Source organism: Prionailurus bengalensis, chromosome B2 (assembly GCF_016509475.1).
Source record: "Prionailurus bengalensis isolate Pbe53 chromosome B2, Fcat_Pben_1.1_paternal_pri, whole genome shotgun sequence".
Lineage (NCBI taxonomy): Eukaryota > Metazoa > Chordata > Mammalia > Carnivora > Felidae > Prionailurus > Prionailurus bengalensis.
The window spans coordinates 118199739-118214354 of NC_057349.1; the positions used below are offsets into that span (position 1 = coordinate 118199739).

Genomic DNA, 14616 nt, shown 5'->3' on the forward strand with positions numbered 1-14616 from the left:
TTAAATTTTTTGATGAGACCCAAGAGTTCATAATATATTCAGGATATGGACTTCTTCTCTGCCAGGCATATTGAACTTTGTCATTTATCTTCTACTTTGGTTTAAGTTTTAAATTTTTTATATAGCCAAAGCAATCTTTTCCTTTTTGGTTCATTCTCTAATATATAATTTTTCATGTATATTTAAAGGAATTAACTCATCTCCCTTTTGTGCCCCCTACAATAAAAACACCTCATCTAAATGAAGGCAATAGCACCTTCTTCAAAGGGTCATCATAAATGTCAATTAAGACAACCTATACTGATATACCTTGGTTTGGTTTTTTTATATCTACATATAAATTTTATTTTATTTTTTAATGTTTTTATTTATTTTTCAGAGAGAGAGAGAGACAAGAGAGACAGAGAGAGACAGTGGGTGGGGGAGACAGTGGGTGTGAGTGGGGGAGGGGCAGAGAGAGAGGGAGAGACAGAATCAGAAGCAGGCTCCAGACTCTGAGCTGTCAGTACAGAGCCTGACGCAGGGCTTGAACTCATGAGCCGTTAGATCATTACCTGAGCTGAAATTGGACACCTAACCGCCTGAGCCACCCAAGCCCCCTATACTGATATACTTTGCCAACAGTAAAACAATATAGAAATGTCAATTATTAGCAGCCCTCAGTACATGACAGTTATTAACATTACATGTCCATTGGACAGCAGAGTTAATAACTATATGCAGGTAACATGAGTAGATATATTTGGGATAATAAAGTCTGAAAAAATCACATGGACCACAGGAGACAGACACCGTGAGGGAGTACATTTCACGTCCCTCGGCGGGTTGAGGAGCGCAAACGGTCAAGACAGAAGCCCCAGAGGATACAGACGCTTACCTTACTTACTCTTCCCCTTCCTCCAACTCCGTCTCTTTGTGCACTACCACTCTCGTGACCGACATGTCGGGGTGCTGCTCTCTGGCTTCCCTGATGGCCTGGGCCAGCGCCTGCCAGAGTCAGGAGAAAGCACTGTGAGCACAGCAATGGGCTTATTCCCGGGTTGGGAAGACAGACGTACGCTGATCAACTAGGATTCCATGGCAAGCAAAGATGGCTTTATTGCTTTCTTTGAGGGAGCAGGGATTTTAAGTGGGCTCATAATTCTTTTTAGAGAATGCTTCTCACTTCCCCAAATTTCCCATTTCCCCCCCAGTCTTTTCAAATGATACATGTACAAGAGACACGCAGACTCCGAAGCCCAGCCCCGTGCTCGCCACGAGACTTGGAGAAAACAGATCTTCTCTGATCTTCATATTCTCACCTGTAACCTGAGACTAACGCTAAGGTCGTGAGGATCATTTTGAGGTTCACTGTGCAGATTGGAAGAATGATGTAACAGCCTGTCTATTCACCCACGGGTACTTGCTGTCACACAGCTCAAATGCCAAGACACAGGACCAGACCAAACCAGACTAGACCACAAGCTACCCTTGTGGTTTCTCACTAGCTGTTTGAGGTAAGATGTTTGTTGAGCTGTTATGTTGCAGGAAAAAGATCTATAAACTTCTAGGGCACAGAACAATAAAAACGGCAGCAACACTGATAACATACAATTGCAAAGTGAAAGGACAGAGAGAGACTACTCTTCAGCAAGTACAGGTCTCTATTTTACAGTCGAAAACACTGAAGGCACAAAGGTCAACAGGTGGTGCTTGAGGCCATCCTGCGGCTGGGCCACAGGGCAGGAGCAAGACTGGGACGCCACTCCACTGGCTCCTAGGCTCTTCCCGGACCGCACGGTGAGAAAACGAAGTTTCTTTGTATTTTATCAGAAAGCAAGCTGCATACAATGTTGTGACAAAGTGGAAAGATCCTATTTTTCTGAGGGAAAGGTGTTTAAAGATGTCTTGGGGAGAAAGTAAAACACCATAAAACACCACTCAAAATCTAAGAAAGAATTCTGGAACAGAAAGGGAAGGCTTCAAGGATGGAAAGCACCATATCTCATATGGACACTATGCCTTTGAAAGAAGCAGCCCAAGTTTTCCTGTTTCTCTGTCATCTGCTGAAGGGCACAACCGCATTTGTTGTTTGTGGTACAGTTTCTGTCAGCTGAAAGGTTACTGAACAAAACCCTGAGCCTCATTCCACACACACAGAAAGGTAAAGCTGCAAAAAAAGAAATTGTTTTTATGCCAAAAATTTTTACACGGAAGCTTGGAAGACAGTTGAGGGTGCTCGAATTTCCACTAGGGAACAAACTGGTGACCCACCTGTGTCAGGGCAAGAGAGAACTCAACCAGGGGACTCTCTGATTTGAGCAGCCCAAGTGTTTGTCAGGTTGTGGGAGTCTGAGGGCCGGAAGGCAAGACAGGTGGGGAGAAGGGCAGCGGCTTATCTCAGAAGAGGTCAAAAATGTTTCCGTGTCTCTATGGCTGCGATGGGAAAGGGGATGGGAGACGGGAAACAGCAGAGTGGCTCCACATTTGTGTGTTCAGAGGGAAGTGAGAGATCAGAACAATCAAAACGGTCTACTCCATGTTGGTTTCTGGAATCCAATTTGGGAGAAGGACAGCTCTGATGGGAGCCAAATGTAGCTACAGACAACCTGTCAGATACTTTTTAATTCATGTTCGTTATGCAGGTCTGCCTACATTAAACTAGTACAAATGTGAAAGGGGAAATAGAAAAATGATGCCCAAGGGAAGGGAGCACGTGTGAAACATGCTTCAATGAGCAGAAAAGTAGGGAAACTAAAAACTGCTTAATCGTCTTCAAGCACATTTGAAATCCGTTTACCATTAGTTCCGTTCAGTCTGTAGTACCAGTGTATGAAATTAAATACTGTAAAATGTTAATTTATTATAGCAACAGTAAAGATTGTGAAAGAACTATCTCACATCATCCTGCAAACTAGGAAGTTATTTTATTGGAAAGAAACACACTCTGGTGGGTAACTGCAGTGTCCTATGTCCCTGGTACACAGCGGGGCATCGGGACACACACAGGTGCACCACCCACAAAGCAAGTGTCCTAAATGCATGCCTCTTTAATCTGCCAACACAAAAGAGATTCCCTTTTTTTCTATCTTGCTCAGAGGAAGGGTTTCTTTCCACTATTAAAATTCTTTTAATGTACAGAAAGGAATCGAAAAATGGGTCAATGATATTCAAGTCACTATGTGATCAGTTTCAGTTTTTGGCAGGGAAGTGATTTCACTCTAATTTTAAATACTTGCATGGTCTCATTACAGGCTAAAAGGGAGAGGGAGCTTCATCAGCTTCTGGTGACAAGCATACCAGAAGCCACAATTAAATGTACTCTAACAAGTTTATGCATCTTAGAATTAAAACATGAAAACGTTACAAAAAAGTATCTGTTCTCTTCATATGGGGTATCTGACCCTGGGTTTAAAATGGGCTGAAGCACGACATCACACCGACAAGGTCGTGTCCCTACTGTCACATGTAAAGCTGCAGGGTTTTTTCCTAATCTAAGAGTCAGGGATAGGTGTTATTTTGGTACTTAAATTTCAGACCATGTTTTTATTATTTGCTGTTCAGAAGCAGTATTATCTAGATTTGAGTTTTCAGGTCAAAGACAAAAGAATACACATGAAATAAAGCCTGAGAGTATCCTCGAAGGGAACACTTGACATCAGAAAGTCTGAAAGGGCACAAGTTCAGTGGAGAGACAGGGTAGGAGAGGCTGCCCCAGTGAAGGGAAGAAATCCTTTGGGGAACTGGCAGCTTGGTTTCCACGGGGTCACTCATTTTCCCGTGGAGAACAGGCACAGGTATTGTCCTCTACTAGGAATCTCTATTACAAAGTCAAGGTTCAGGGGTCAGGACAACCCATGAACCACTGATAGCTCTCGAGGAATGAAGAAACACATTAGAAAATATGTAAGTAAAATCATGTTTACAGGGTTTTAAAAAATGCCATTTTCTTTTTAGGCATGGAAGAAAATCTCTCTTTGATCACATAGAGTGAGCTTTTTTTAAATGAGAAGTTTTGTCCTCTAAAATCCTCTTTCCTGAAGTTGATATTGTGCTCAAAGCTGGGTAACTATCATCTGTTCCTACTCCCCAGCCAAGATGGTCAACTAAACATTCCTTTTCCTGCGAGTTGTTATTAAGAAAACAGCTTGGTTTCCTTTAAAGTGGAGTTAAAATCACTGAGAAAATGACAAAACAAAAAGCTCCCGTCACTTGGGGGCCGCAGCCTAAAACTGAAGCCACCCTCAAAGTATCCAACAGTTCCATGCGTCACCTGGATTTTAAAGCCACGCATTCTGCTCAAGCTAACATTGGAAAGAAAGCACGATTCTTTCAAACATTTTTCTGAATCCGTGTAATCTTCCACTTTGTAAGAGACCTCAGATTTCCTTCCCCCAACCCTCGATAATAGTAATGACTGGGGGAAACATCTAGTGGTCAAGAGTCCAACTTTCCTGAGGCTATAAGAAAAACACTTTATAAGTTCCTGAAAGTAGGCACAAGTCAAGCTTGGTGGCTTTTCTTACTTAGCTTTGGAAAGCCAGTGTCACTGAACTGCCATTCATTCTTTAATCCGTGATTTGACTTTAGGCCAGGCCCACATGAATACCTAATAGATGCCGGGAATCCTCTCCATTTGACTCAAAAGTGCATGTAGAGCCAGTGTGAAATAAGCAGCAAAATCCATGTTCTATGCGGGTTCAGCATCAGGCAGGCTGAAAGGACAGGCTGTGTCTAGCGTGGGAAGCATCAGTGCCACGCTGAGGACGTAGATTCTTCCAGGAGGCACTGGGAGAAGGGGAATGACACAGGGACAGGATGTGACAGCACATGCCAAAGTTAAGGACATGGTCACTTTCAGAACCAGAACTCCAGGTCTTTACCTGGTCATGATCGATGTCCGCATCTCCCGTGATCACGATGCGTTTCTCAATTCTTGTTTCAGATATTCCACCTTTCACAGTCTAAAGGGGGGAGACAGCAATCGTTAAAGCATGTTTATACATAATGGGGGGAAAAAGAACGGAGCACACTCAGACCTTCTGATCGTTAAGGCAACATGCACTGAGTGGAGAAGACTGATGTTCTGGAAACACCATTTTTAAGCTCAATAGAGATTCCTATTGTTAAAGTGGTAGCATCTGTAAGTATTCCTCAACTGAAAGCAACTTTAAAACTAATTTATCAAGATTCAGGTGAGATTAAGATAAGACAGATGCCATGAAATCCAAACAGTTCTGTTGGGACATTCCATTACAATTTCCCTGAATTTCTTTACTCCCAAGTGGCCCACTTGTTAAAGGAGGAAAGAAGAAATAATTCTTTGGTTTATGTAGAGTTACAAGGAATCCTAACCATTTAGGTACTTGATTTAGGTTTGAGAATTGCTTGACATTATAGTTTTGACTGCTTGATTCTCGTCATACAAATCCATTTGGTAATTCTGTTCATTTGGTTTAGTGCAGTAATAAAAAAAAAAAAAAGACTTGGATTTGGTTTAAGATACAGAAGGTACAGGAGGATGATATAAAGATATTCACTCAATGTTGATTTGATTACAGATTCTGCATGTGGCTGTGTCTGCTGACAAAGTCTGTGTGAATGGACATGGGGCAGGGTCCTGTGTGAACTGCCACAGAGTGACTGGCTTGGAACAAGCTGGCACAGCCTGGGACACGATAGAGGCTGAAGAGATCACGTGGCTGTGACGCTGAACTATGAACAAATACCGCACAGTCCTGAGAAAGCACACACCCAACCTCTGCAACTCTGTTAAGTTATATGCTAAGTCACAAGTCATAGCACTTTAATGTAAGAACCAAGGTAATCAGTAGCCTTGATAACTGGATACTTTTTTTTTTTAAGCTTATTTTGAGGGAGAGAGAGAGAAAATCCCAAGCAGGCTCTGCACTGTCAGCCCAGAGCCCAACATGGGGCTCAAACTCACAAACCGTGAGATCATCACCTGAGTCGGAATCAAGAGTCAGACGTTTAACCGACTGAGCCACCAAGGTGCCCCTGGATACACTTGAAAATGAGCATCAGTACCACCTTGTGTTTATGTGGCGTTTTTTAACTTAAAAAGTTTCTGGTTGAAACACAGGGTGAGACAGGCATAAAAGATACATTTAAAACCTTCAAGCCCTAATGAAACATGAGAGGTAGGAGCAGAGGGAAACATGGGAAAATCACGCTGGAGCTAGAAGTCGGAGGACGGCAGCACGCATCACAATCATCTGGAGGGCTCCTACAGCCACTGCCAGGGTTTCTGCAGATGTGGAGTGGGGCCACGGGATTCACACAGGAATGACTGCTGCTGCTAGTCTGGAGCCAGACTTTAAGAATCATTGGTCATCTGGTGTTAGAGACCGAGAGAATGATCTGGCAAAATGCTCCCTAGCCACGGTAGGAGCATCTTAAATCAATGAGGGGAAGATTCGATTACTTGAACAACTTGCTGAACATTTTGAATGACGGGTCTTCATTCACTTGCTTCAGTCAGGAGGGTTGATTTGTACTTGTCAAACGTACGCCTCCACTTGGACCACATTCTCTCTCTGCTCCTGTAGCTGTCTCATGTATAGTTATTCAGTACATATTTTTACCTCCTTGTACTTTACAGAACTACATTTGTCAGTGGAGCCCAATTTCTCAGATACTTTAAATCCAAGCATTTTTACTCCACTGGCACTGTCTGCGTATTATTGTGAAGTGTGTATGGGAACAAAGAAACAATTCAGAAAAGATCCTGTTTGCAATGTACCACCACGGGCTGCTTTACCTTGGTGATGTGTGTTGTCGTCGTCGTCGACACGGACTCAGATGTGATGGTCTGTGCCGTCAGTAACGTCCCCGAGTCACCACCAGCCCCGCCATCAATCTTTGGACAGTTAGGGGGAAAAATATAAAGTAACACTTAATTTCCATTATGTCGTCAGAGAAGAGCTTCCCCCCCTCGCCCATCGAATGTGCGTCTTTTGAAATCTTCCAGATCAGCAGGAAATGTTATCTGCCACATTTTGTAGATTTACTGAGCAGGAGGTTGGCTGGCATTCAAAGAAAGTAAATGCAAAGGCTAAACGCACGTGGAGAAGCAAAACCCTGGGAGGGAGAAAAAGGAAGAATCACATAGAAAATGGGGCTGAAAGCTACAAGGGAATCAGGAGAGAATTTGACTGAAGGCCTTTTGCAGAAGGCAGAAAAAGAAACTAGAGAACCAGACAGAGAAGTTTCCACAGTGACCAGAAGTGCTGAGTTCATTGTTTTTTAAGCACAGGCAGGTAAAAACAGATAAACGTTTTCTTATTTAAGAAGCAACAGAACCTGACTGGGATAGACTAAACCTACGTGATTTGGTTATTTGCTTATCTCTAGTAGATTGTTCTAAATGACATTGTTCCTGTAATCGTTTGTTATGAGCATATATAGGGGTATGTATATTTTAACACGTATGCATGCATGTTCTCTATTTATATCATATATAAATCCCATGCATATATCTAAATAGGTTTTAACTTGTTTCCTTTGATACTAAAAATGGTGGAAAGTTCTAGAGTTTACCAGGAAAAATATGAAACAAATGAATAGCCTATGAGTATATGTGATGACCACCATTCTGGTCTCCCTTCCTGACACTGACACAAGGAAATAACCAGAAAGCCCAGAGCCTTTCTAAGTTATGGGAAAATTTCTCTCACACTTGGGTCATGCACCTGTATTTACTAGGCCACTCACTATACTACAGACAGACAAGTACATGCTCTCCTACCACACCCATTCATAAGAAACCTGTTTTTGCTTACATGGACCTATGCACATACGTGGATAACAGATCTAAAAATAAGTTTGAGGAATATTTAAACATACTCAAATTAAACCTTTCAAAAAATATTTTGAGAGAGGGCAATAATCTGCCCTCCTCCCCCATGGTACAATGCGACCAAAGGACACCGAATTTGTCGAGAACATAGTTGTACAAATTTAGAAACAGTTCCATTCTGATATGATGAACACTTTCCCCTTTTTTGTTACCATTATGGTTAGACATCTTAATGCTTATTTCAAGTCTTTACAGAATCAATTTCTAAATCGCTACCTAAAATTAAAAACACAAGTCTGGTAATTATTTGGACACAGAGCATCATATTTACAGATCAACAACATGTCTTCAGAAAATAACCCCATGTGAAGGAGAAGCTCAGATGTGTATGTGGACTTGGCAAGCAGGAATGGGATGACTGGATCCATCTTCACGGAGTGGGGGGGGGGGGCGGGGAACCTAACTTCTACCAATCCACAAATTATATCAGATCCAATAAACTTTGTTAAGACTCCCAAAATGACTTATAATAATATGAACAAGACAGGTACTGCCTGTCCTAAAATAATCGTGTGGATGCTTCCCCCTGTAATTACTGGATCACCAACGTGACTACAGCTCTCGGTCTCAATCTAAGAAGCAATATAGCAAGTTAGGTAGTTGAAGTGCAGTTACGAGCCAGAGATACAGAAAGCTACATTGAAGTCAGAAACACGTAAACTGGAAGACAAATGAAAACAGAAACAAAGGAAAAAAGAAGTCAAAGAGTCCAAATCTAGAGTTTTTGTACCTGTGGAGACTCATATGTGATGGTTTTGGTCTCAGTTTGGACAATAGGGACTTCCTTGGTGGAGATTTCTGTCCTTTGTGAGGCATCAGAAATTGTTACCATCTCTGTTTTTACCACTGGTGGCTGAGGTGGAAAGGAAGGGAAAAGTAAATTCTAGAGGTAATGAAGTAAAAGTGTTTAATGGAGCCTTCAAAAATAATTGGAAAAAAATATCCAAACACGCACTCATGCACAAGAGTATAGGTAAACAAAAGATACAAAAGAAAGACACTTTCCTTCAAACATTGTAGTAGATGCATGCGTGTGTGTGTGTGTGTGTGTGTGTATTCTTCATATATATATATATATATATATATATATATGAAGAATAAGCTAACATAATGGCTCCCTAAATTATGGTACACTTCAAGTTACCATGGTCCCAATTACATGTCAAATGTGGCATGGAATATATACTTTAGCTCTGGGGCAAGTTACCATAAAATGGAAAAGAAAGCAAAATGGAATGAACTATGTGAAGTGACCGGTCTCAATTTTTACTGCGTTTTAAAGAACCACATGGTTTATGTGAAGGCTGTCTTTAATGGCCACATCAGTTAGGGAGATGAAGAGTTGCCCCTTCCCCCCAAAAGGACTCTTCTATCCTACTGACAAAGATATTCCACTTTCGGAAAGAATATCTTCAGGTATGATTTTTTTAAATCACAGTTGTCTAAAACTCGCAGTGCTTCTTCTGTGTTACATAAGTTAAGACATTGTATCTGGAGTTACTCTGCCAACATGGCATTAAGGCTCTGAACAATTAAAACATTAAAGAACAGGGTCACGGCCTGTTAGCATTGTAGTCTGCAGAGCATGTATGTTTAATACAACACCAGACCATAATACTACAAAAATACTACAGTTCTTTTTCTGAGAGAAAATTCCCAGATGTAATTATTTAAAGAGGAACAACCGTCTATTAAACGCAGAAAATAATAAGAGTGTTTGAAGGCTCTTGAAATGTCTTCTCTGAAGTGAAACAGGAGGTTGACAAGTAACGTAGTAAAAATCCAATTAATTATTTCAAGACAAAGTCACTTCACTATTTTCCAGCCCATCAGAGAAAGCAAATATGGATAATGCCTACATCGTGGGCATTTAATTTTAGAATCGAGAAAGTCTCGTGGACGCAAACCTTCCCTCAGTGTAACTTCGACTCTCAATTCAGAGACACTGTACCTCATGACCAAGACTTAATCTACCAGGAGTGTGGAAAGTTCTCTTTCTTGAAGAGAAAATGTTAAAGACTCCTATCCAATGTAGATAGTCGATAAAACAGATGATCAACCTGCAAATCATCCAGAATGGAGGACAGGACAGAATGAGGAGAGGATCCTCCTCTCGAACAGTCTAGCCTCTGGCTGCCCACAAGGAAAGAAAATGCTCTTCACCGATCCATACAATCCCAGGAATCTAAAACCAGCAATCACAGCGGTATTCGAGAAATGTTTTTTCATCACTGCCGGATGCTGAACTAAGAGCACCATGGTAATCAGAACCAGCTGCCATCGCTAAAAATCTAAAGTTGAAGGGAGAACGAGCCAGAAGGTCAAATCCAATCATGACAACAGCCGCGCACACACTCACACCGACCGTTTGTCAATGATACGTATACAGTTTTCTCATTAAACCAACGAAAAAGGCATTTAGCACGAGGAAGCAGTGCAACTAAAGACAAACAGTTGAAAACATCCAAAACATGCAAAGAAAAATTTAAATGTGGAACGAGAAGGGGGTTGGGTGGGGGGGAATGGTGTGGCCGTTGGAGGCAAGTTTTACTGTGTCAGGTGCGTCCAGGTGCAGTAAAGAAGCCAGAAACCACGAACCGAGCTGGCAGAGAATCAACAAAGCAGTGCTTTCCCCCGTCCTCCCAGGAGAGACAAAGCCCGGAATCTCGCTGAAAACAGCCGGAGGAGGATTGGGAGGGCAGGAGAAGGAGGAAGGCAGGTGGTCTCCACCTGAGAAACAGCTCTAGAGTTTAGCTCCCCGCTCGGGGTCTCCCATTTACCTCGGAACAACAAATAATTTGTGGCAACACATCAATGTCAACATGAGACACCTCTCCGTTAACTTTATGCTGCTCGTCCTCTGTTTCTTCGCTCATGTCTTGCTTAATAGCGCCTTCGTTTACACTCTTCTCTGCAGATAGCTTTGGGGCCACTACCTTCTCCCGGATCACTGTTTCTACTGCGCTTACACTGGCACCTGCTTGTCTGCCTGGGCTGGCTTCTGGCACTGCTGCCTCCCTCTCTACTACCTTGGCTGCTCGGCCGGCTTCTTCCTCCACCTCTTCGTCATACTCCTCCTGCTCTTCCCTTATGGTGCCCTGGGTCACACGGTGGTGGGGCCGGTACTCGCCCACGTCTTCCTCCTCCTCGCTCTCGCTGCCGCTGCTGCTCTCAGAAGACAGGGAGGTGGAGTCTTTCTGCGTCAGAGGCTCCACCTTACGGGTCTCCCCAGGACCACTCCCAGGTGATAGCTCTTTACCGTTCATTTCTTCTGTGATAACTCTTTCGTCTTTCCCAACCTCTGCCTGCTGCTTCTCCTCCACTACATTCAGAGTCTCATGTGAACTCTGTACGGGGAAAAAAAAAACGGATGAGGGGAAACAAAAATATATGAATAAATAAGCACGACGGAAACCAAAGTTAGCTGATGGTAGGTTCATGGCATGGAGAGAAACAAAAGATGATTATGATGGCTGACTGAAAGGGAAGCGGGGAGAACGTGAGGGGAGTCGGAAACATCGGGCAATGGTGTTAACATGGAAAAGGGGAGAACCTTAGCAGCATCACTGGCTCCAGTGCAAGGCCCTTCTGACTCGGGAGCGCGTTTCTGCGGAACAAAAAGCAACCGAGGACACAAATCAATAAAGTTTTACACCGCAACACCCACCAAAACAAACATCTGACACCGCGAGGACAGAACAGCGAGAATCGACAGCTACAAAAACCTTTGCTCAAGGTCACGTGAAGGACAATCCACACAAACGCAAAAAGCTTACGAAAGGAAACGAAAGCACAAAATTGCCAGCATCCTCCCAAAGAAATAAAATGCTTTTTATTATGGTTATACCTGTAAGCTCTACTTATTTAGTTGAAAAGGTAGAGAGGAAAACGGAATTGTACCAAAGCCCACTGCTTATTTTAAAGTGGAAATTGTGAAACTTCTAAAACCTGCTCAATAAACAGTTTTGACTTTAATCTGACTATAAAGCCTGGCCTGAAACCCTGATTCCTAAATGAATATAGCACTAATGAGACGGCACCTTTATTTTTTGCTGGCTCCCTTAAAAAACAGCTATAATGGGCAAAATTATAGTGGGTGTCACATAGCTATTAACATAAAAATGTCGTTTCAGAAATGGTTATTAACCTCCCCAACTACATTATAGATTAGCAAAAGGGATATTTTAACATTAGGGTGGATGTCAATGATGGCTCCAAATGTTTTCTTAGAATTCAACTCCAACTAGCATCTTTGGAAACCAAAATAAACCAAGTTTATTATCGGAGATATGTATTCCTGTCCCCTGCAGACATCTACTTCTTGGGAGTAAATTTACTCTAATTAAGTAGTACAGTACCTAAATGTTTAATAAGTGCCTGTTGACCAAATACATTAGTGATATAACGGTCTATAATCACCAGTGTAGAAACTCTTACAAAGGAGTTTTCAAAGCTTACAATTTTCCTTAAACTTATTTTAAAACGGGGGTGGGGGGGGGTGACGGCTACTCTGCATGGGCAAAAATGAAGCCTGGCTAGGCTTTTTAACATTCAGGTGACATGATAGCCTGTGATCTAACTTAAAAGTAATTCTGCTAGAGACAGTAGCCCTGCTTATTTAGATGGTATCTCCACGCTGAATGGAGCAGGGCAGTGAGCCTCTGAACCATCGGGGCAGATGTGAACCCCGTTCCAAAGCTACCAAGGTACTACTTGGATTGGAGCTGTTTCCTAGAACAGACAGCAGCATCCCACATTTATCTGCACCAGGGATGTGGACAACAACCATGAGCAAAAGGACCTAAAAAGGCACACTTCTGACAGTACCTATCAGGATATACTCACTCTCTCTGATCCGTGCTGTTATTCTTAGATGCATAGTAAGGACATGTTTTCACTGCCCCAAATTAGTGCCATGTAAAAATTATGTTACTGACAGATAAAAAAAGATATCCTCCCAGCTTTATGGAAAACCCAGAGGTTTCAGATATTAAACTGGAACTCTCTGAAACTCTTTTGATAAATAACATTTAACTGTAACTATAAACTTCTTTATCAGTAAAGATATCCAGTGATCAGAACATTTCTAAAGCCGACATTCCATTATTGTGATGCCAGGTCAGTAAATTATTTATTATTTAACCCCAGACAGCCAGATGAGTTCTGCCCAAGTTCAGGGAATCTCTTAGGGTCATTCCAAAAAAAGAAAATAATTATTTCACTGAGAATGGCAAACGTTTCATATTCGTGGACATAAGCAGAATGGTAAAAAAATAATCAGCCATCAGAAGATGCCTGAAAGACATTTAGGCTTTAAAAACTTTTCTGCAGAACATACTTAGCTTCTACTAGATTGAGGGTTTCCTTTCACAAAACAACTCAGACTCTGTTCCTTAGTGGTTTTAAAGGATTCTCTGAATTTAGGCAGATTTTGGGGGTGGGCAGGGAACCAAAAGCCGCAGGAGAAACATCCAATCTGTACAGTTTTCCCACATGTCCAAATTCAGTCATTATTTCTTGAATGTTTCTCCCAGGAAGAGTTAATTTTACCAATGAAAGCACCGGAGAGAGGGGTTCCTAAATATTCAAAAAATAAAAATCACTTTTCATATGTGGCTTTCGAAAACAGGGGAAACAAAGTAAAATGCACCTCTGGCAACCGTGAGAAGGGCGAGGAGGAAAGCTTTTCAGAAGGCGCATTAGAGCTCACAACAGTGCCCTCTGCTGTCCAAGTGGTGGCTGAGGTGAAGGTGGCTTTCATGCTACCAGAAAAGCCCTTTTCACTAAACAAAATTGACATTATCTCCTCTTCTAGGCTCTAGAGAGGTCAGAAAAGGAAGAGCAAAGAATTAACAATAAGTCAGAACAGACAGCAGTGACCTATTGAAAGAAAGGAAAGGTTATACAAGAAAGAATCACAGAACAGCACAAACTGAAAGAAAGGCGAGGGTTCTGCGAGATTCCAGCAGGCATATGTTGGCGTTTTGCCTAAATGCCAGCTTTCCACTCTGAGATTCTGATAGCTCTAACCTAGGGGAACCAGCTCAAATGCCTTGGTTTATCACTGAAGCTTTATTTACAAACTGAGCACAACCGATCTACCCACACACCGAACACTTTCACGTATTCCTGAAGTAGCTACTTGGCGTCAGCCTCTTTCTGCACAGAACGGTCTCCTCGCTGGCCCCTACTCTTGCAACACGAATTCCTGTGTAAGAGCTTGAATGACCCCCACCCTCCTGCCTCTCTGGGCACACTGGGCCCTGCTAATTTTGTCATCTCTCTGAGGTCCACTTGACATTCCGTCTTGTGCACGGCCTTCCCTGCCCACGCTAGCTCCCCCAGGGTGACGTACCATATGAACGGTCTGTACAACGTGTGCTCTGACAGTAACCCACGGAAATCCCTAGACACGCTAAATATGCCATGGAATGAAGAAACAGTGCTTTGCTTTGTTCAGCAAGAACCAGGTAAAGAAAAAAATTCTCAACAGGAAGACAGACTCAGAGGCGGAAATTCAAGGGAGTGACGTGAAAATCACCTGTCCCTGAAAAACCACAAAGGCACATTTAATGTTCACACTGTGGTCCTTAAACAGGAGTCCCTAACCTGTGTGAGGGCACAACAGGAAAGCCTGGGACTGTCCCGGGTACCTGTAATGCCAACAGTAAAGAGTCACCATAAAGCGAACGTCAAAATTGTGTAAGAATGCTTCCTCAAAAACCTGAGTGCTCCGAGAGCTTAAAGATGAATGAATG

At 42.4% G+C, this 14616-nt stretch overlaps 1 protein-coding gene across 50 annotated transcripts in view; it reads right to left on the reverse strand.

The window, feature by feature from the left end:
* Positions 1-14616, reverse strand: part of EPB41L2 (erythrocyte membrane protein band 4.1 like 2) — a 220415-nt gene that overhangs the window by 17364 nt on the left and 188435 nt on the right. For 14 of the 50 annotated variants that reach the window (XM_043592356.1, XM_043592344.1, XM_043592341.1 and 11 more), the window contains 5 exons: positions 10639-11205; positions 8589-8711; positions 6761-6859; positions 4863-4943; positions 878-987 (listed from right to left, as the gene is read on the reverse strand). In XM_043592356.1, the coding sequence (XP_043448291.1) occupies positions 883-987; positions 4863-4943; positions 6761-6859; positions 8589-8711; positions 10639-11205 (975 nt within the window). In that variant the 3' untranslated portion in view covers positions 878-882. Of the gene's footprint in view, positions 1-877; positions 988-4862; positions 4944-6760; positions 6860-8588; positions 8712-10638; positions 11206-11411; positions 11466-13508; positions 13677-14616 lie in introns of those variants that run through there. The other 36 variants (XM_043592349.1, XM_043592342.1, XM_043592333.1 and 33 more) reach the window with 12 other exon arrangements.